Source organism: Stegodyphus dumicola, chromosome X1 (assembly GCF_044657685.1).
Source record: "Stegodyphus dumicola isolate Sdum_Otavi_A_Nest chromosome X1, ASM4465768v1".
In the NCBI taxonomy this organism is placed as follows: Eukaryota; Metazoa; Arthropoda; class Arachnida; order Araneae; family Eresidae; genus Stegodyphus; species Stegodyphus dumicola.
The window spans coordinates 165,855,218-165,877,341 of NC_140780.1; the positions used below are offsets into that span (position 1 = coordinate 165,855,218).

A 22,124-nucleotide genomic window follows, 5' to 3' on the forward strand; every position below is an offset into this window, starting at 1 on the left:
TTTTTAGTATTTTCAATAAAAATAGTACAAAATTTTCACAATGTTTACACTCTTGTATGTTACTCAATGTGTTCTGTTTTCTTTCTTCATTTCTGATCCTCACTAGTATATCATCACATTCCAGCACAAAGTATGACTCATCCATGAATAGTACATGTAATTGTTTAGCTGTTCGCCTATGCACACATTGATATTTCTACTTTAACTTAGAAATTCATGGTACAGTACAAACACCAAAATCCGGACTCATTGCAACTCTGGATTTGGGATTTTTCCAGATAAATCTAGTAAGATGGCATGTAGAAGTTATGAAATTAAAAATATGAAATAATGATGAAGTATTCATGATCTAAAGGTTATCAAAATTTACAAAAAAAAAAAAAAACTTAGTATTTATTTGTTTACCTTATTAAACAGTTCTTTCAATGTAAGTTGTTCGTTTTTTGTGCTAATACTTTCTCTTTAATTCTGTAGACAGACGTAATCTTGAAGTCCTGTAACTGCTGCTTCACGAATTCCGACTAGCTTGTCAATCGAAATTTTCTCGTTTTCAGTAATTTCTCTGTCACTTTCTTCACTATCGGTAGTGGTATTTTCTGGATCTAGAACCATACTACAGGTTTTGCCATTCATTAATTGATTGATGATTGAAAAGCATTGTCATCACAATGAAAAACTTCTTTTATATCATCATAATTTATTACCACATTTCTTTACACAATCCGTTGATTGGAAAATTTCACCTTTGTTTTGCGATATCCGAAAACCTTTAAAATTAGTGGCTGTAATCATCAAATTTGGCTATGCATCTTGAGCTTGGCAACTAATGACAAGTTGTTCCGTTAAATTTTATCTTGCTTCTATTGTGCACTGAGACAATTAAGCCTGGAGGTGTATTTAATTATGGCAAAGCACACTAGGGCTATCTGCCTAAGGGGAGGGATGCCTTCGTGGAGGACTTTTTAAGGGAAACTGGCTCGTATACACGTTACACATGGGGAAAACCATGAAAACACCCATGCAGCCAACCCGTTCGCGGGATTCGAACCTCGGAGCGAACTACCAGTGTTCAGTGACTTTACCGCTCGGCCGCTGGTGGGTCCAATTAAGCCTGAATTGTATTAGTTTAATTATTTATTATACTTATGTCTATTTCTTGCACATGCTTAAGGCTTATCAGAGTTCTGAATAAATAAATTCCCACATATACTTTTATTGAGAGCTGGCACTAGATATCTTACTGCGTGATGCAGTCTGTATGGGTCCTAAATTCTGCGACTATATGAGCCCTGGCACTAGTTCTGGGTTTATGTGAATAACAAATCAGTTATTCTTAATTCAAATAGCCTAAATGTAATCTTTAGGTCTATGAGTATCATCAACAAAATCTATTTTTAGCATATGGAAAGAAATTTTTAGTAAATTTTACCTCATCAACATTTTTTAGTGCATTTAACTTAAATCTGTAATCATCGCCAAGCGCAATGCCAACATGAAAGGTTACCACACTCCATTATTGTTCAATTACTAGCATAAAAAAATTGTTTAGGCATCGCTACATGAGTCATTACTCAAGTTGATAAACATGCAATGATGAAAGGAAAGTATAATAAATAATGATTCGCCAGGTTGGCGTCAGGTCAACGATGTATCTATCTATGTGGAATGTTTCAGTTTGAGATGTGTGCCAAGCAGATACATAACAATGGAGCCAAATTACAGATCATACAAATTTATGTTAAAATGGTTGTTTCTTCAATAACAAGGTATTTTATTTAGTGTTGAAGTGAAATTAAGAATCGGGACTCTCCAGACGTTTTATTATGCGCTGAGGGGGAATCAAATGCACATGCATAAAGCCTACGAGAAAAACATTGTTGGTAGTTTTGAAGTCTGGATTTTAGATTATTCCGGATAATGGACGTCCCGATTTTGGACTTTGTACTGTACTCAACCATAAGTTATTTCAAGGTGTAGTCCTTTACAGTCATACGGAATGTCTTCCAAACCTCTCAATTTTTTTGTGTTAAAAATATGACTGAATCTACTCAACAGAAATGCCTAAGAATAAAAAAGTATGTTCTATAGATAGTTAAAAAATAACAAGATTTGGCAATGCAGTACTATTTGGCAAGCTAAAATTTTCAAAATGCAGATTTAAAAACTCAGCAGTCACTAAGCTGATTGATTCACATAACAGAAGTATAAAATAATGAATTAAGTGCTGAAAAGTAAGCAAACATATTTTGGCAGTCAGTGCATATGGGTTTATATGTTAAATAGAAATGATGGAAACTTAATTTTGGAAAACTAGGCTAGCGTACAAAATATTTTTGAAATCTTTTTATCATGGAAAGATGTCATGTTTTAGCATGATACAAATGCTGCTACTATATGCAATAATATATACACTGATTACAGATCGAATGTAGTTAAAAAGATTAAAGTGTTAACATATTTTACACAATTAAAATTAGTGAACTGAATTGTATTATAAATGTTTTAAAATGAAAAGGCTACCAGTCGTTTAGCAGTAAAACTACTGAGCACAGCTCATTCAACTTGTGTTCAAATCATGAACAGAGTAGCTGTATGGAAATTTTTGTTTCCTTCCATGTGTAACGTGAATATGAGCCATTTCCCGTTTTAAAATGAAAATTCAGTGGCTGAATTTTACTTTGAGCTTATTCCAAGCTACATATTGATTTTGTATGAATCATTTCTTATACTTCGCAGAATTTCACTGCCCTTTTTTTTCTTTAATATTGTAATACATGATTGAGGCTTCAGGTGGTAGTCTTTTTTTTCTTTTCCCAAATTCATTATTTGACATAAAGATATTTAATTCATTTTCAGAGCCAGTTTCTTCAACTGATGTAGGGAAGCAATTTCTCTTGGAACTCTTGTGCATGTAAAAATTAACTGGCAGACATAGTAAAAATGAGATAAAATACTGTAGGTTGATATGCTTTAGTTATGTTCGAACATAAACCACCCATTCCAACTCTAGCCATCGAAGCAGATTGGTCATCTTCAAACGCTCAATCATTTATTTTAAATCTCAGAAATTGAATTTTTCAGTTTAATAACCTTTTGGGTAAAATCTTTTAAATGTCTGCTCTAGAATCTTTCAAAAGACATTGTGTAGAACTAAAAGTCCAAACCAGTAACTCCTTAATGTTTAGACTTTGGCAATAACGTCAAAACAAGTATTTGGCCCACCCCTCAAGTCCAGATAAGATTTTAAGTAAATGCAAATTGCAGTTCTATTGGGGGGGGAGGAAAAAAAAAAAAAAAAACTTTTTAAGCATTCATAACAAAACATGGAAATTGCTGGAAAGCAACAATACACTGCTTTTGCTCATTTAGAAGTACATAATATTATAAAGAAAATCTAAATAATTGTGAATAAGAACTAAAAAATATATAGATCTACTTTATTTGTCAATGCAAGTGCTATTTTGCAGAATTAATGAAATTCTAAAATTTTGTTGCAAGTTTTGCCATTGCCAATTAAAAACTGCATATTTACACTTTTTTTATTAGCTATAGAATATTAACAGTTAATTTTTATACAGATATGGTCTAGATTAAATGTATATTTATTTTTTGAGGAAATTTGACAGTTCAAGTTTAGAAGACTTCCTCGTCAGTAGAGATAGATATGGCCTTCCAGTTGTAGTAACCATTGCTCTTATTATTTTCCATAGAAATTCATTGGTTGTGCTTAGCCATATTTTTATCATTGGAATGTGCATTAAGTCTTGGATCACTGATCTCTGGGCAACTGATGCACTTGTTTGAGATTGTTCTCAAATACAAGGAATTATAAAGAGGTCAACACCAAAGGAATACAGTACAAATTCCGTAATCTGGACGTCCATTATCTGGAATGGTCTATAATATGGACCTCAAAGCCACAAACTTATGCATGCACGTTTGATGCGCGCATCCGCTACGCATGCGCGTAAAGCCAGTAAAGTGTTTACACATGCGCGCTTCCAATAGTGAAGAAAGTGACAGAGAAAAAACGTTTTCGTAGATAGAAACGAAAACAAAATGTTATTGTTATTGAAAACGAAAGAATTTCGATTGACAAGTTTAGTCGGTTTTTCAACATAGTAATTACGGGATTTGAACAGTGGAACTTTGTAACTGAACAAGAAATTATGTCTGTTCATAGAAGAGAGAATTAAAGAGAAAGTATTAGCACAAAAAGTGAAGCAACTTGAACAACTTGCATTGAAAGAAATGTTTAATAAAATAAACAAATATTAAGCTTTTTTTTTGTAAATTTTGATACCCTTTAGATCATAATTGCTCTTTATTTCATAAATTATGGTTTCGTATTTTTAATTGTATAATTTCTGCATGCCATCTTACCAGATTTAAATTGATGATCAATAATCCAGAAAAACCCCTTATCCGGAATCACCAAAGTCCCGACGAGTCCGAATTACGGACTTTGTACTGTGATAGCTTTAATAGATTCTTCTGCTTCAAGCAAACAGCACTGTCCTCCATTTATCTTATTTTAGCCTTAATTAATCTTTTATTGTATAAAAAAATCGGAATCACATTTCAGAAATTTTTATATTGCCATTTAAACTCATGTACTCAAACGCTTCTATAGACTGTCACAACCGCGTTGAAATTGAAGCACTTGTTTGAAAGCAGAGAATTTGCATCAATAGAAAGCATCAATCAATAAAAATCACTATTTTCATTTTGATATGTTTAAAAATAATAGGATTTTAGGAAACACAGTGTACTGAGAAGGAAAGAATGAAATTAAAGTGAAAAGAAAAGCTAATGTGGTCGTAATGTTACTTGCCTGACATCAAAGTAAATTTGGACCATTTTCAGTGCAAAAATTATATCTTCTCATGTAACACTAGAAAATGAAGAACCAGTATGATTAATCTGAAAGCATTACGTACTTAATTCAAACAAAGACTTGTTTAAACAAAATTGGTGTGACCTAGGCACCATAAATGTAAGTAAATTAAAAGAATTTTTTTCAGATACTTTTAAGAAATTTCAGATGCTTTTAGAAACAACTAAAAAATTTTTTTTTTTTTTTTTTTTTTTTTTTTTTTTTTTTTTTTTGAGGAGGGAGGTAATTTTGACTTTCATTTCTCTGGGCAGTTGATGCAAGTTAAAGTTTTTGTAGTATGTATTGCCTAAATCAACAAAATGTAGTTAATTTCATGTTATAAAATATATTTTTGTATTTAAATAACAGGCTAGTGTAATTTTATCACCTGTGTATCAATTTATTATGTAAAACATGTATATTCATTAAATATGGTGTAAATGATTATGAGATCCACTTGCTTTTAAACAGATTGAATCAAATACAGCTAAAGAATTGAAAGATATGCTGATTTCTCTGCGTTTTGGTAAACCTCCTGACACTATCACACCTCAACAACTTTTTACTGAAGTTGAGAAGAAGGTAAATTTCATTGTAATGGTAATAAATAATTTATACAGCAAAACAAGCTTTTAAATGTATGATAAATATTTTTATATTTTATTAAAAATTTTAGTTTTTATATATGAGTATATCAGTTTTCCAAACATGCTGATATGATATTCTGCATTTTTTCCCGTTCTTTTTAAAATTTAATTAAACCTCATTGCATAAGAATTTTCAAAATGTGTCATTTTTTGTGCTGAACATTTTCAAAACAAAATTTTAAAAAAATCTAAGGTTTGTAAGAAATTTACTCAATTAAAATTCAATTTTAATAGCATAAGTTCTAGCAGGAATAAAAAAGTAATTAATTTTAATTAGCATGCAAAGCTGCACCATGAAAGCAAATCAAAACAGTAGAACCAAATGTGTGATGCAAACAGATAATAAAATAAGCCTGAGAAAACTATTTGGCATGTTAAACCATTTACAAAATATAATAAGACATGAAATCCTATTTTAACAGTTTCAGTAAATTGCAAAAACAGTATATACAAGCGATTCTCAACTGATGGTACATCTACCACTGGTTGTGTGCAAAGAAACAAAGTATTTTTAACTATTAATTCAAAAATTAAATACTCCAACATCCTGTTTATCTAATACTCATAAATTTGTGCCGTCTGACCTTTGTTCAAGGTACATAGCCACTTAAAGCCTAGCAAAATAATCCATTTTTATATTCACAAATATTCTTTTAGTCCATAGACATAACAGAATTTGTTGTAAATGATGTTTTTAAAAGGAGTAAAGGCCCGTCCACACGTGTACGCTTGCGACGTAGTTGACTCAGGTGTAAATTCGCGTGACGCAGAAGACGTAAAACTGAGTTCGCTCACGACGCGCGCGTATAGTCAATAGCTGACCGAGTTTTTGTCACATTTCATAATCAGAAAACCTTGCTTACCCATTTCAATATGGCGTCAGAACCACACAGAGATGAGTTTTTGCTTGGAAATATCATAACTGTATACAGCAATAAAATAATCAGCATTGTTCACGCCATCTTCAGATTTCTCAAACCATATGTATTTGTATATAAATTTAAAATTATCATTAAAGGGGAAAACTGTATATTTATAAAGCAATGTTCTGACCAGTATATCCATATGCTTCACCTGTTTATAACACCGTAAGTAATAGGAACCTAAATAAATTGCAGTTTCTACGAAATCAATGTTTCTGCCTTACAAAATTCTCCTTAATTATCATAAATATTGGCTATATCATGTGTAATAAAAAGCTCTATAAATATCCCAATATTAAATACACCAAATCTAACTTCAGCAATATAACAACTTCTAAAATAAAGCAGTTGACTGTGAAAGAGTATTCGATAAAATACAATTACGAAATTTTGGAAGAAAGTTACAACTTGTGTCATACAGCAATCATGTATTGAAGTTTAATTAAATTACCTTTGCAGTCACTTCTACTTTTTACATTATTTTTCGCATACACTGCTATCACAGATAGCTGAGTGGTCAGCGCGCTGCTTTGCAAATGGAAAGGTGGCAAGTTCGAACCTCACCCGTAGAAATTATATAATTCAGTTAGCTTTTCTCATTTGAAACATTTTTCTTATATTTAATCATGAATCATTATTTTCTTATTTTACCTATTATTATTATTGTTTTCATTTCTTATTTTATTCATTATTATTATTGTTTTTAATTTAGTTTAAAAATATGCATTGCAAATAGAAACCCTTATGTAATAATATATCTGCATCTCTTTATCATATATCATCTATAAATTCTCTGTTTTTACTTTATTGCATATTTTATCATGCACATAATTTCTCATAAACTGTCCAAAGTTTGAACCTCATTCTAAATTCAAAAGTAAATAAAAAGAAAAACAAAAGACCAAGGGAGGGGGAGTTAAAAAAATAGGAAGTTAGTTTTATTATATGGTGGATGGTGTATATAAAGAGAATTAAGTAATTTAATTCTCTTTATATACTGTATTCCAAACCAATTTTATAAATCCTAATTTTCATACAATATAGAATCTGCAAGTCTGTCAAACTGGTCGATACTCACCCTGAAGTAATTAAAAAGCAAGTAATATAAAAAAAAAAAAAAAAAATAAGTTAATTCCTACTTAGGTCCGCCAAGAAAATAAAAAAAGACATAAATAAAAATACAAACAGAATTTTTAATTAAAAATTTTAAAAAATTTAATATGTCCAAAAGCTGTATTAACATCAAGTGTCATCCACTACAAGTTTGAAAAATTGTATTTGAACTTGAGTGAATGAAAAAAAAGTATTTTATTAATGACTGAAAATTTGAACAAGATATATGGAGAGTGTGAGCTAATAGTAGGAATTAAATAATTCCGGATATTCATTTCACAAACAAGGCAGTAAAGAAAAAAAAAAAATCTCTTTGAACAGGTCGCTCTAAATAAATCTTTGGAAACCATTCTCGTCATTTTTTTGCGGTTTTGCCTCTGCTTAATGAAGTAAAGTTTCAGCTATCAAAAAATCACCTGATTCGGGCAACTTGCCGCAAACATATAGAAGCACAGCGAAGTAACAAAATGCAGCTCCATTGATGCTATATTAAAGCACCACGTGATTTTTGTGCAAAATAATTCTATTGGTTAAACGCACTCTTTGCAAGAGTACTCGTTTGGAAGCTTTTTCGCTGGTAACGTAAAAGCGCGTTCGTCAGCTACGTTTCGAGCGTAGTCGTGTGGATGGGCCTTAATAGAAAGGGATGTTGTACTTAATAGGAAATAAAAAGTTTCTATAAAAAGATAATATCTAATTAATTCTTTAAGAGTTAATCGATTTATTAGCATGCCACCATTTCCAGGTTCATATTGCTCTATTTTCAATTAGAATAATTTTTTACAATGATTTGTTGTCTCCAACAGCAGGTATTTTTATCTTCCTGTTTTTTGTACTCTTTACTTTTCTATGCAATTTAAGAACATTATAGTTTGGTTTTGAAGAGTTCATAATATTGAGCATTTAATACCATGTCAGAAATATCATTGGTTTCCAAGGATTTCATTTTTTGTAATAGGTGACTTGGTTTCATGTTGCCAGTTTCGATTTCGGTGAAAAGGTTTGATTAGCTTGCTTTCACTTTCTTTGAATACATTTAATAAATGTTCTTTTGTCAACAAATATTTATTTTCATCCTTATCAGTTAAGTTCCAAATAATATCTATATATTTAGGTTCCATTTGTGAGACAATGTAGTTAAATTTGGCATCTTCATTAGATATAACCATTAATTTTAAATTGTGCTTCTGTCTGATAAAACCAAATTTCTGGCTTAGCTATTCAAAAAAGAGGAATTTTTACACTTACCTTCATAGTTTTGAAAGAATTGGCACCATTTGACTGGTTTCCTATCTTCTCACTATTTCCCATAATATTTACCATTACTAACTCAGGTCGCCAATGAATGTAGCAGTTGCTACATCACAAAAACGTTATTTTTTTGTATAAGAACGTTTCCACTACTATGTTTTAAAGAAAATTATTACTTTTTAAGACATCAATCTTTTTAACATAATTTCTAATAATTTTTTTCCTCTCTTTTTTTAATACATTTGCCATTCACAGTCTACATAAAATTGTAATAATAAAGATTGTATATTGTGTGTGTAGGGATTATATGTTCATTCCTAAAAATAATAGCCTTCAATATTTTTGTGACAGTAAAAGGAACAGTTATTCAGTGGTAAAAAATATTCCTATGATACCAAACCTTTACTGTCCCTGCATCATACTCTATGTTCTGTTATTCATTATATACAATTGTTACATTCATTCACCACCATATGTAGTTTCTATGTTAGATCTTTAAAATGTAATATAGACAGTTTCATTGTGAAAATTTTCTCATGCTTTAGCATAACATTTCTTCCTCTTCTGCAGCTTAAGTCACTGAGCCACCCTTTTTCTCCCAAGGAAGTAGTGGGAGAGTTATTGTTTTCTGGATACTTAACAGAGAAACAATGGTTTCAACTTGAACGTCTCTATCAAGAAATATATCTAGAATATAAGGCTAGGAGAAATTTGCTTCTGACACGTTTAGATGTAACAGTAAAATCTTTCTGTTGGTCAGAGAGGTTAAAAGTAAGTACTATTGCTAACTTATCTCTCAAAAAAGCAGTAATGCATACATATTCTCGCATGCCAGTATTCATGTACAATAGTGCCTCCATATCTACTGTTTTCAAGACTTAATCTCAAATAACATGTTTATTACATTGCTAAGTATTGCTTTGTACATTGCTAAGTATTGCAGTATTACTTTTATATAGAGCCAATATTCATGTGAAATTCATAATAGGTGTTAAATTTCACATAAGACTTTGCCAGCATAAAACTTATTAACATGATTGTTTGGTAATCAGTTTCAAGCCCTTTGCAGTGTTAGCCTATTTGGTCTTGCCTTTATTTTTCATAATCATAGGTACCATCATTCTCAGCGTATGGTATGCAGTTGTCAAGTCCTGGATACCCATCTTCATGGGTTTTTTTTTTTTTTTCGACACTTTTTTTTTCACCTCCATGGTGATGTGATCATAACCATTTTCTTTGCTGCTTGACTCTTCACTTTAACTTTCTTAAAACTCATTGTTAACAATGCTAGAAAACAAAAAGTCATGTGGAAATTCAGAATAGCAACAGACATACTGATGCTTATGGTCGTTCAGAGCAGTGTCTTGAAAGAGGTAAAAAAAAGCAGTGTGCATAGTTAGAACTTATGAAAATTGAGTCATAATCCAAATATATTAAACATCTTTGCATCCAAACAGCACATATACCCAGTTGTATGTATTTCAAAGCAGATGTACACATAGGTGTCACAATATACTGAATTTTTCAACAAAATGTTTAATGTGTTTGGTATTTTCAAAGATGTTTTTAAGTTCCAACTTCTTTGTGACATTTTTGCATCCAAACAGTACGTATTTTAAAGCAGATATATACCAAGGTACCACAGTATATTTAATTTTTGAATAAGATGTTTAATGTGTTTGATATTTTCAAAGATGTTTTAAGTTCTGCTTCTTCATTATACCTGTCACTGTGTAGCTTAATTTTATACGGAATCTCGAAATTACTGTGTTAGTGTATTAACTGTTGTGTAGGCACATAGAGTCAGAATAGGCTTTTATATCAGGGAAAAAAAAATGAAGGCATTTTCTTTAGGGCAGTTGTCTTCCAATAACATCCAATCTACAGTAATCATTTTGAATTTTCTACTTATCAAGTTTTTAGTATTAACACATTAAAGGCAGGGGGATCTTGACGAAAGTATGCTAGGTAATGCGGTGACCGCTTCACCTCGTTTTTTGTCCTAGAGTGGGCGATTATTTTGTGTAATCATAAAAAATTTAGACTTAAAAAAGTTTATTTAAACTCTTAAAACTACAAGAAATATTAATAAAGACTAAACACTAATTACAAAAAATGTTTTAAAGTACATATTTATGAGAAGAATCTAGTATTTTTTCTGAGTGTGATAATGTTGATAACACTCGCCACGATGAAGAGGTGCATTGCAAAACTCGCATTTGAAGCAAGTAAACTTTCTTTTTTTATGTGCCGCACAAACTGCGCAGTTTCATTGGGCATATAGCTTTTTGCCTTTATTTTCTATCTGAATTAATTTGTGCTTTTTGATGTCTAGTGAAAGACGTCCAGGCGGATCAATTTTATATCATGGAGTCCGTGGTGCAGAGTTCGATGTACCAGGTTGTGGCTCTTCAATGTCCATCAAATCATCTGCATATATATCCTTATTTTGACGTGAAATCATATTGAAGGATTTCAAAATTTACTGTAAGTAGAATTTGATCTACCGAACAGCTTCAAATTACAAAACATACTAAATACAAATGTAAAGTGGTTGTGTAATGTGGTTGTGTAAAATGTAATGTGGTTAACCACATTGCGCAATCAATAGTATTACAACGACTCCCTCCTTTAAGCTACAGTCGAGCTAAATAGTAGTAGTACGACTAAACTACAGTCAAGATAAAGTGTAGTACTATGACTCCCACCTTTTTAAGCTACAGTCGAGATAAATCATAGTACTACGACTCCCGCCTTTAATGTGTTAAGACTCATGATGTGCTTCAAATTTCAGTAAATAAGGTGAAATCACGGCCCCTCATCCATGAATTTGAATAATTTTGCCAGTACAACAAATTAGGGTCTACTGCTGTGTTTTAAGTTTAGTCTTTCTTATGAAGGTTTTGCAGTGCTCCTCATCCACCCCTTTCCCCATTTACTGCAATCTTCCTGGAAGTATCTTACAGTCTAGTGAATAATTTGCAAAAAGGTACAAAAATTATTCCTTTCTTTTTTAATACATTTTTTTTAGTCGGGAAAGGGGTTATTGTGACTAAATTTCGAACAGCTTTACAAATTTCAACTACTATTCCATAATTTAAAAAAAAAAAAAAAAAAAAAAACACTTCTGTTTATACTGTTAACATTTTTAGGAATTTAATTATTATTACACATGGTAAAATTAGGTAACTGGAACTAGGAATTCACTTAAGAAAAGGTAAGATATATTTTTGCTTCAATCCTGAATGTCCATTATAAGGCAAGCTCATAATGGACATTCAGGGCTGAAGCACTTGTCTTTTGTTATTTTACTTATATTGTTTAAACTAGTATTGATTATGGATTCCTGAAACATATGTCTTCTAAATTATGTTTTATTCATTTTACATATCTGTAGCTCAGGTAATGTTGTGTAATGTAAAGTATGTGGAAGTTAAGAATTTTTTAAGTCCCTCATAATCCTTGAGAAATCATTAATACTAAGGTTGAAGTCTTTAAATAAATTTTGTAGTTGTGTTTTATCTGCAAAATTTGCACAAATAACTTTAACTTTCTGCTGTATCTTGTAAACTTCAATACTTTTGGGGGGGATAATGAGTTAGAATTTTCAAATATGATATAATGAGCATACATGGATTGAAAGAAAAATATTCAGAAAACATATGTGCTGAACTGAAAATAAAACATTGTACTCACATCTGCTTGTTACTATAAGTAGCAAATGTAATTTTTTAATGTATGCTTTTGTTTGAGTTATTTCATTTATTAGACTTCAGGAATTTAATTATTACATGTATTATGCTTTACTAATTTTTCATGTACACCATACTCATTCATATATTTTCACTCTACCCTTTTTTAGCATGTGATTTAAAAACTTTTGATTTACTTTTATAATTTCTCTCCCTCAAGAATAATCAATTTCTGAAAATTCTCATTGGTATTTGTACATGCATATCTCCTCCAGTTAAAACAAGAGAACCAGAGCTTCAGTCAACAGTATATAGTAAAAAAAAACTATTCTGTAGAATTAAAAGAACAGTAAACTGTTCCATGAATGTTAATAAAGAACGTAGATACAAAATATATAAAAGCATCATCGGTCACTCACAGAGACGTTTTTGGTAGATCACATTTAATGCTCCAGTTGGCTAAACTTGATTCCTCCACTGAGCTTACGGTGACGACAATAACTGCTTTTATAGACAATAAGCAAATGTGAGATTTTTTTTTTTTTAAATGTTGATAGTCCTTTTGTTTGATAATTCACTATAGGTTTGGCGACCACTGATCTAGGGTTTCAGTCTTCAAGTTGCATTCATAAAGGCAGAAGTCTGTTTCTCCCTGTATGCTCTGTCAGGGTATTGTTACTACAAATGCCATTCTATTTGTGCTTTATTTGTTCTCCTCATTCTGAAAGTGCAAAGCAGTGAGGTATAAAATATTGCTCTCTCTCTTTCTCCCCTAAAGGTTTATTTAGCAGTCATTAGTTAAAATAATCTTTACAACTGAAGATAAAATATGCAGTTATTTTGGTATCTTTATCTCATGTTTACAGTTGAAAACTTAAGATAGTTCTGAAATGAGGGGTTTAAATTAATCTGTGAATTTTTACAAGGATGTTACTATCAGTTTGATTCAGTGTAATTTCTTTCAATGTCTTATAAAAGGAATCGGTTTAATTTGTCAGAGAGCTTGAGAATTTTCCTTCTCCCAATTCCGTGCTGAACTGTCTTTGTGGTGCATTGTAAATGGAATCATTTTAAGAAATGGAAGTGCATGGTTCCCTTATTTTGAAATTCCAGAAATTCTTAAACCATCTGTTTGTGGAGAATGTCAGATAAAGTGGTGTGTTAATAAAGATTTGGCTATATTTTAATGTAATAATCTTTTCTGCCATCTGTGATAATTATCTATGGAATCTTATAGGATGACTTACAACTAGCTTCTCTTATTCAGTGCTGTTCATACTAAATGGCTTCTTTGGATTTCTGGATCATTTTCGTTTCCAATTGTTCCAAAATTTATGAATGAAAACCTTAGTTTTTTATGCCATTTGATAAATTGTTTCTTCAGTAGAAAAACTACAACTGACACAGTGGGTATCTCTTGCAAAGAAGACACTTATAAGCAGTTAATAAAAGATGGCCGCATTATCTTAATGTCACAATCTTTATGCTAATCCTCTTTTGCAGTTAAAACCTTATCTTGTGTAACTAAGTATTTGGCGAATGAATGTAAAGCACTATCACTTTCATAAATTTAAAGGAGGATTATACAACTAAAAAACCTAATTTTTTTCTTTCCTGAGTATTTACCATAATATCTTTTAATCTTTAAGGTGGTGTAATAGTAAATGTATCTCCGCCGTACAACTGCTGGTGATTAGAGCCACATGTCGATCTATCTAAAAATGATTAATGCCTTTTTTTTAAATTAGCATAAACCATTTTTAAAAATTTGTATAGTTGTAAACTTGTACAAATTGGTCTCATACTGTTTCATTTAAACAGAATTTTTTAATGGATTGTATGTTTCTATTTAAAATAGAGTAAATCAGATCAGGTAATGAATATATATAAGAAGAAAAAAAGTGGATTAACTGTTGACCCTGCAGTAAAGATTTCTCATATACTTGCTGCTAAAGCAGGTAAGCATTTTTTAAAGTTTCCATTGGTTTTACATCCTTTTTATTAATTTATTGCTAGGTAAAGGATTTTATGGTACAAAAGCGTTGTCACAAAAGAGAAGAAATGTGTACAAGAAAGTGCAGATGAGATACCTTCAATTCTAAATTATACTGACATTCTTTATACATTCCTGAATAATTAATGACTACCTATTGTAATAAGTAACCATCTTTAGAAAGCACTTATGACATATAATAAAACTGTTATTATGGATTATACCCAATAATACTATATTTTATGTGTAAGTCATAATATTGTACCGCTGTTCAGCAGGAAAAGAAACCAATGAAGTATACTTTGGAAGTGTATGGTTTGGTTTAGTTGATTATGTTAAAGCACACTTAAGACTCTCTGTGTAAGGGAAGAAATGTCTTCATGGAGGACTTTCTAAGGGAAACTGGCTTGTATGCACGTTACACAAGGAGAAAGCCATGAAGACCAGCTATGCAGCCAGCCCTTTTGCTTGAAATTGAACCCATGTCGAAACTACCAGTGTTCATCAATTTTGCCGCTTGTGGGCTGGAAGTGTATGGAAGGGGATCGAAGTTGTCATTGAGCATTTATTATGCAAGCCTAATGGTTGCTGCTTCCATTAAATAGGGCAGATATGAAGCATTTGGTTTTATTACATTTTTCACATGAAAAATTGCACACGTGATCCAAATTATTCACTTGGTTATAATGAGAAATTTTAATGAGTGTAGTGATTTTTCAATGCAAACCTTGACTATAGAAGAGTTGAGCTTTAAAGAATCTTCTTTGTGGATGCAATGAATTCATATTCTCTACTATGTTTATCCTTCCTTGTTAAGCTTTCATAAACCCCATATAGCCCATTTAAAATACATGTCACATACATGAGACTGAAGATTTGACCATTTGTTCTTTGAAAGCCACATCATGTAGTATGCAGGAGTTCACCAAAACCGTGATTTTTTTATCATATACCCACAGCTATAGCTTCATGTAGCAATCATTAAATGACTACATTACCATGCAGCAAGTAGTATGTCAGGTTGATACATCTTAAAAAGAGTCTCGATTTCACCCCAAAAATGAAAGCACCATAATATTTCAAAGTGTACCTTTGTAGTGCATGCTAACATTCATTTGATATGAATCCCTTTGTGCTTGCAAACCACTTATTTTCTCAGACTTTGTCATAATATGCAATACTTTCTCAAAGTGTCAATCATCTGGTACTTACCTTTCAGTGTATTTCTCAAGGAATGACTTGGATGCTGGATGGTTTTCCTTATGGGTAAGATTGAACTGTAGTCACAGCAAGATATGCATTCAACTTATTAGCTTATTGCTGCTCTTTAGCTCTGTAATGACATCTCCCATGATAGTTTCCTTGCATTGTGACTTTTCAGTAGGGATTGCAATTTCGGACCAAAAGTTCAATACCAGTATTCGCTATTTTTATATCTTAATACCAGAATACCAGTTTTAATACCAGTAGTAGGGATATTAGATAAAGAAAACATTTTTTTTTTTTTTTTTTTTTTTTTTTTTTTTTGTCTAATTGGCCAGTTTTATTAGAGAGTAAGAATCACAAAATAGTAAAGAAACATCTTATGTATTTAAATTGCAAAAAAAATGTGTAAGTATCACTATTCTGTTACAAATTTTTTAAATGTGATCTTTAAAAGCATAATGTGTCAATTGTACTGTCAGAAAGCCTGAAACGTAATTTTGTGCAAAAATTACCAGCTGTCAAAAATGCTCTTTCAGCATCTACGCTAGTTGGTGACTTACCTTTCAGTGTATTTCTCAAGGAATGACTTGGATGCTGGATGGTTTTCCTTATGGGTAAGATTGAACTGTAGTCACAGCAAGATATGTATTCAACTTATTAGCTTATTGCTGCTCTTTAGCTCTGTAATGACATCTCCCATGATAGTTTCCTTGCATTGTGACTTTTCAGTAGGGATTGCAATTTCGGACCAAAAGTTCAATACCAGTATTCGCTATTTTTATATCTTAATACCAGAATACCAGTTTTAATACCAGTAGTAGGGATATTAGATAAAGAAAACATTTTTTTTTTTTTTTTTTTTTTTTTTTTTTTTTTGTCTAATTGGCCAGTTTTATTAGAGAGTAAGAATCACAAAATAGTAAAGAAACATCTTATGTATTTAAATTGCAAAAAAAATGTGTAAGTATCACTATTCTGTTACAAATTTTTTAAATGTGATCTTTAAAAGCATAATGTGTCAATTGTACTGTCAGAAAGCCTGAAACGTAATTTTGTGCAAAAATTACCAGCTGTCAAAAATGCTCTTTCAGCATCTACGCTAGTTGGTGACTTACCTTTCAGTGTATTTCTCAAGGAATGACTTGGATGCTGGATGGTTTTCCTTATGGGTAAGATTGAACTGTAGTCACAGCAAGATATGTATTCAACTTATTAGCTTATTGCTGCTCTTTAGCTCTGTAATGACATCTCCCATGATAGTTTCCTTGCATTGTGACTTTTCAGTAGGGATTGCAATTTCGGACCAAAAGTTCAATACCAGTATTCGCTATTTTTATATCTTAATACCAGAATACCAGTTTTAATACCAGTAGTAGGGATATTAGATAAAGAAAACATTTTTTTTTTTTTTTTTTTTTTTTTTTTTTTTTTTTTTTTTTTTGTCTAATTGGCCAGTTTTATTAGAGAGTAAGAATCACAAAATAGTAAAGAAACATCTTATGTATTTAAATTGCAAAAAAAAAATGTGTAAGTATCACTATTCTGTTACAAATTTTTTAAATGTGATCTTTAAAAGCATAATGTGTCAATTGTACTGTCAGAAAGCCTGAAACGTAATTTTGTGCAAAAATTACCAGCTGTCAAAAATGCTCTTTCAGCATCTACGCTAGTTGGTGGTACTGTTAGCAATGCGTGATTAGCTTTTTCCATGTGTTTACCTCTAAATCCCTGATCTTCAAATAAATCAATTTGAGTAGGATGGTTTTGGAAATAACTGATTTCTGTATTGCATCTTGGTTTGTTGAAATTTTTTAAGTTATCGTTAATTATGATTTTTGTTCAAGAGACAATTCATTTTCACCATAGATATCGGCATTAGTGTCATCGTCATCTTCGATAAATGTACCAAATTCTTCTGAATGTGGATATCGTTGTGGGTAAAAGACTAAGAAAATTTACTATAAATTTGATCAGATTTGATTTGGTTAGTCTCCTTTTTCATATTCATTTTTAAAATCGTTATAATTATGTAAATACCGTAAGACATTTTCTGTTTTGGTATGCCTTTCTTCTGTGCAGTTTTTCAATGTTATATATAATTCTTCAGATAGTGATGTGGGCTGTTTGTTCAGTAACTGAAACATGAATTTTATTGTTGCATTAGCTGTTAGTTAATTATAATCTCTCTGACATAATGCCTCCTCAGCCAATTTTATTAGAAGTAGAGCTGATATAGTTCTCTCTATTAACTTGAATTCACTATCGGAAAAATTAATTTGCAGATTTAAGTCGATTATTGCATTATGGATTGGATTTTTCAGTTTCAAAAATCGTTCCATCATTAGGAGTAAACTCTTCCAACATGTTTTAGAATCTGATTTTCTGTTTTATTTTTAGTTAGTATATATTTTTGTAATAAGGCATTTTTTGTAGGGGAACGTTTAAATATCTTAATAATTTTTTTAACTTTATTTATTATAGGAAGCAATTCTTAATGAGTTAATATTTCATTCGCGCTAGCAATATCTTCTTCAACAATTTCATTATCTTCATTGTCAGTATCACTCTCACTCTCTTCAAAGTCGGAATCAGAAGTTTCTATATTTACAATATTTAGGTTCTTCTGGTCTTTATTTTTGTGGCATAATACATCTGTTACTTCTAATTGAATTTCATGAGCATAGCATAATTTCTCATTTGCAACTTTTTTCATAACCATTGCTCCCTCAGTCGTTTGGATACAATATCTTCTTTTAGCGATAATCCATGTTTCCCTAATTAAAATTTAAGCACTCCACACATTTTTCAGCTGGCATACTTCCCAAGACATGTTTAAGTCCTATATTCCAATTTTTTTTTTTTTTTTTTTTTTGAATTAATGAATATTTGTATTTAAATAGCATCTGTTTCTTACACTTGTCCATTCATCAAATGTAAGACTAAATTTTTCACCATTTACTTTTTGTTGTATTAACTCATGTTTCAAAGAATTGCAAACACTGTTACTGTAGTTTAAAACACTTCTTCTATAGTGTTAATCGATGTTGGTAGATTTTTAAAACCTCTGCCAGATATTGACTTTTCTTAATTCAGTAAATGTGCAAAACACTCAAAATGGCAAACCATCTAATGCTGTCATTGTACTTGTAATTTCATCCAAATTATCTTTTTTTTTCCCCAAAATAATCTAAAATCCTTGATGGCTTAGGCTTAGAAACTGTGCTTAAATTTTTATCTTCGTCGCAATTAGATTCTTTCCTCTTTAACAAATTTGTATCATGTTTTTTTTTTTAATGTTTATGGAATCTGCTTGTACTTCCTCCATTCACTTGGTTCATTCATAACTCTTGAACATTTTTTACATTGTGCCACCTTATTCTTTTCATATAAATAATGAAACTGAACCGAAGTATTATCAACAGATTTTTTTATATTCTTTAAAGTTATTCTTATTCATTATTATGGGTTTATTAATTATGAGTATATAATAAATCCGAAAAATACTTTGAACCCTAAAGTATGATATGCAAATATAATGTGAATAACAAACTCACCAATTTAAAAAATATCAAAATTTTTCGAAATATTACGCACTTTCTTTTAGACCTTGTTTTCACAGATATGAATATCAGACTAAGAATTCTGCAAGTGTGCAGTATCTCTCTGAGCTGTAATAGGACAGGATAGTTTTGGCCCACCTCCTTGGATGATTTGCATATTGTATCACTTCTCTAGACTGTACGATGCAACTTTATATTCACAGTCTAATTAATTTTGCCCATAAGGGAGACATAAAAACAAAAACGTATATTGTTCTGCTATGTTGGTGACCCCTGAACACATAGTGGAGACAATTTGAAAATTTTCTAGTAAATACCAAAAAAATGGTATTTAAATTTGTGAATATCAGTACAGTCAAATACCGAAAATCTGCCGACCTGAAATCTGCGTTGTCTCTCAAAATATAAACTTCAGTTTATAGGTTCCGGAAGCCGCAACATTGAGTACGAAATATTGAAGAAAAAATATTTACTGAATAATAATGAGTCATAACGGAAATATCAAATTATTGACATCACGGTAAGTTTTTTTCTCCCTCTAATCTGCATCGAGGTAAAAAAGCAGATGATTCACTCAACTCTTCTTTCAAGTTCACGTTTCACATTGTTGTATTTTCTGAACTTTGTTATTTCACGAGATTGTTTGGTGCTGCCTTCTTTTTTTAATCCGGATATTTTGTGGGTAAATTAAGAATATTTTAAATTTCAGCACTTTTTAATACGATTACAGATAAGAAACACACTCATGACTTGCTGCTTGCAACATTGAAAAACGTAAACACATTGACTCTGCAAAAGATGGAAGCATGTGCTATTCCTTGGTTTATAGCAGAGTTAAAAATAGTATGCAATTTTTAAACTGCAAAATCAGGTTATAAACAAATGCGTAGAATCCTCCACTATGCCAGTCTGAATTAAAAAATAAATAATGCACTTAAAAATGTGAAGTATAAGTAAACCCCCCAAAGATGCAAAATTGAATAAACATATATATTTGTAAATCAAATATGTTAAAATATGTAAAATCATTTGGAAATTAAACTCCGCTGTGCAGTGGCTGTAGTAATAATGAGCAGAGTACAACCATTGTTACATCAAGCAATTTGTGATTTAGCAAGCTTTCTTCTGTCCTAATGAGAGTGTCATACTGCCACGTATGTACTGGTTATAATGTCACAAAATGCATGCTACTATAGAAACTGGCCAAATGCGAGGTAAGAGGAGTGATGAGATTTCTTTGGGCAAAAAAGCTGTCAGTGGCAGACATTCATTGTGAATTGTGTGTTGTACAGTGCTCAAGCATTATGAGTGAGGTGTAGTGCATCAGTTGGTGAGATTTATTCAAAAAAAGAACAAACGTTAATGATGAATTAAGGAATGGGAGGCTGTTTGTAGTGAGTGATGATCTCATCAAACGAATTGACGACAAAATCTGTCAGTTCACAAGCTCGGAACGTTCACAGCAATTTCCAAACATTTCACGCACTGTTTTGTATGAGGCAATCACTGGAAAATTAGGCTACATGAATTTCTGTGTTTGATAGGTACCGAAAGCTCTTGCGGTGATCCATAAAACCACTTGAATGGACACTGGCTTACTCTTTCCCAGTACCACATGTAAAGGGAAGAGTTTATGAACAGAATAGTGACTGATGACGAGATTGAGTAGCGCATATGAATGCTGCGACAAAATAACAGTAAATTGCATGGGGCCATACCGATTCTCCAACATGGGTAAGGAAAGCCTGGCAAACTTTGTGACCAAGGAAGGTTATGGTCATCGTGTTTTGGGATGCTAATAGAATATTGCTTGTCGAATTCATGGAGAATGTGGTACGAAAATCAATTCTGAAGTGTGCTGTAGTACTTTGAGAAAATGGGAAAGAGTGATCCAAAACAAGCCTTGAGGCCCTGCTGGCATCTGGGGTTATGTTTGCACAATAACACTCACCCTCAGCTCAGCAAACACAGGATCTTTCCTGTCGACATCCCCTCCCTACAGCCTGGACTTGGCTTCTTCTGATTACCACCTGTTCCCTGCGAAGGAATGGCTTGGGGCTCGGCACTTTGCTGATGATGAGGAACTTCAAACTGATAAGGTAGTTGAAGTTGCGGGTGGCTGAGTTTTATGCAAAAGAGATTGGTAAAATACAATGACAAGTGCTTGAATGTACATTACCATAATGAAAAATAGAGGATGACGGTACCTTTCAGGTGTAAATAAGAAATTTAGTTAGAAGTTATTTGTGCTAAAATTCTTATAAGCAGAGCAACTGGAAATTTTTGAATTTAGGATTTCATAGCTGACCAGATAAACTAGATGCTTAAAAGTGTGATTTCTTCTTTTAGCTTGTGCCATTCAGTTTTCTGTAAGAAGTTATCTGACCTCCATATTTTCTTGCAAGCTGGACCATAATTGTTTACCTGTTTGCCCATATTTTCTTAAAAATGGCGTATAACAAATGTTAAAAAGAAAGTAAATTTTGAGATTTTACTTATCACTAAAATTTCAATAATTGTATTTTTTCTTAATGTTTTTATCCCCTGTGTTATATTTGTAGTTTTCCGAAAATATGATGCTATTGTGGCGCCATTTTAAAAAAGTTATTATGAAGTGATAAAAAATCATCAAATCCAACACCTGATACCTTTTCATATAATAACTTCTGCTATTTAAAAAACGTTTAATTCAGTAATCATGAAATTGTGTAATTTTTAATTGTATGTTGTATTTTCTTTACGATAGTATTTTTATCTAAATTTTATTTCGTCATTATACCTCAATGGGAAGAACAAAAGTAAAAGGGATAGGCTTTTTTCACCCCTATCAAATTTAGTAGTACTAATTGTGCCCCCCACCCAA

At 31.5% G+C, this 22,124-nt stretch overlaps 1 protein-coding gene across 4 annotated transcripts in view; it reads left to right on the forward strand.

Moving 5' to 3' along the window:
* The window catches only part of LOC118195126 (protein FAM98A-like), an 87,263-nt gene that overhangs the window by 57,412 nt on the left and 7,727 nt on the right, over positions 1 to 22,124 (forward strand). For all 4 annotated transcript variants that reach the window (XM_085807792.1, XM_085807791.1, XM_085807789.1 and 1 more), the window contains 3 exons: positions 5,348 to 5,458; positions 9,381 to 9,581; positions 14,361 to 14,460. In XM_085807792.1, the coding sequence (XP_085663918.1) occupies positions 5,348 to 5,458; positions 9,381 to 9,581; positions 14,361 to 14,460 (412 nt within the window). The remainder of the gene's footprint in view (positions 1 to 5,347; positions 5,459 to 9,380; positions 9,582 to 14,360; positions 14,461 to 22,124) is intronic.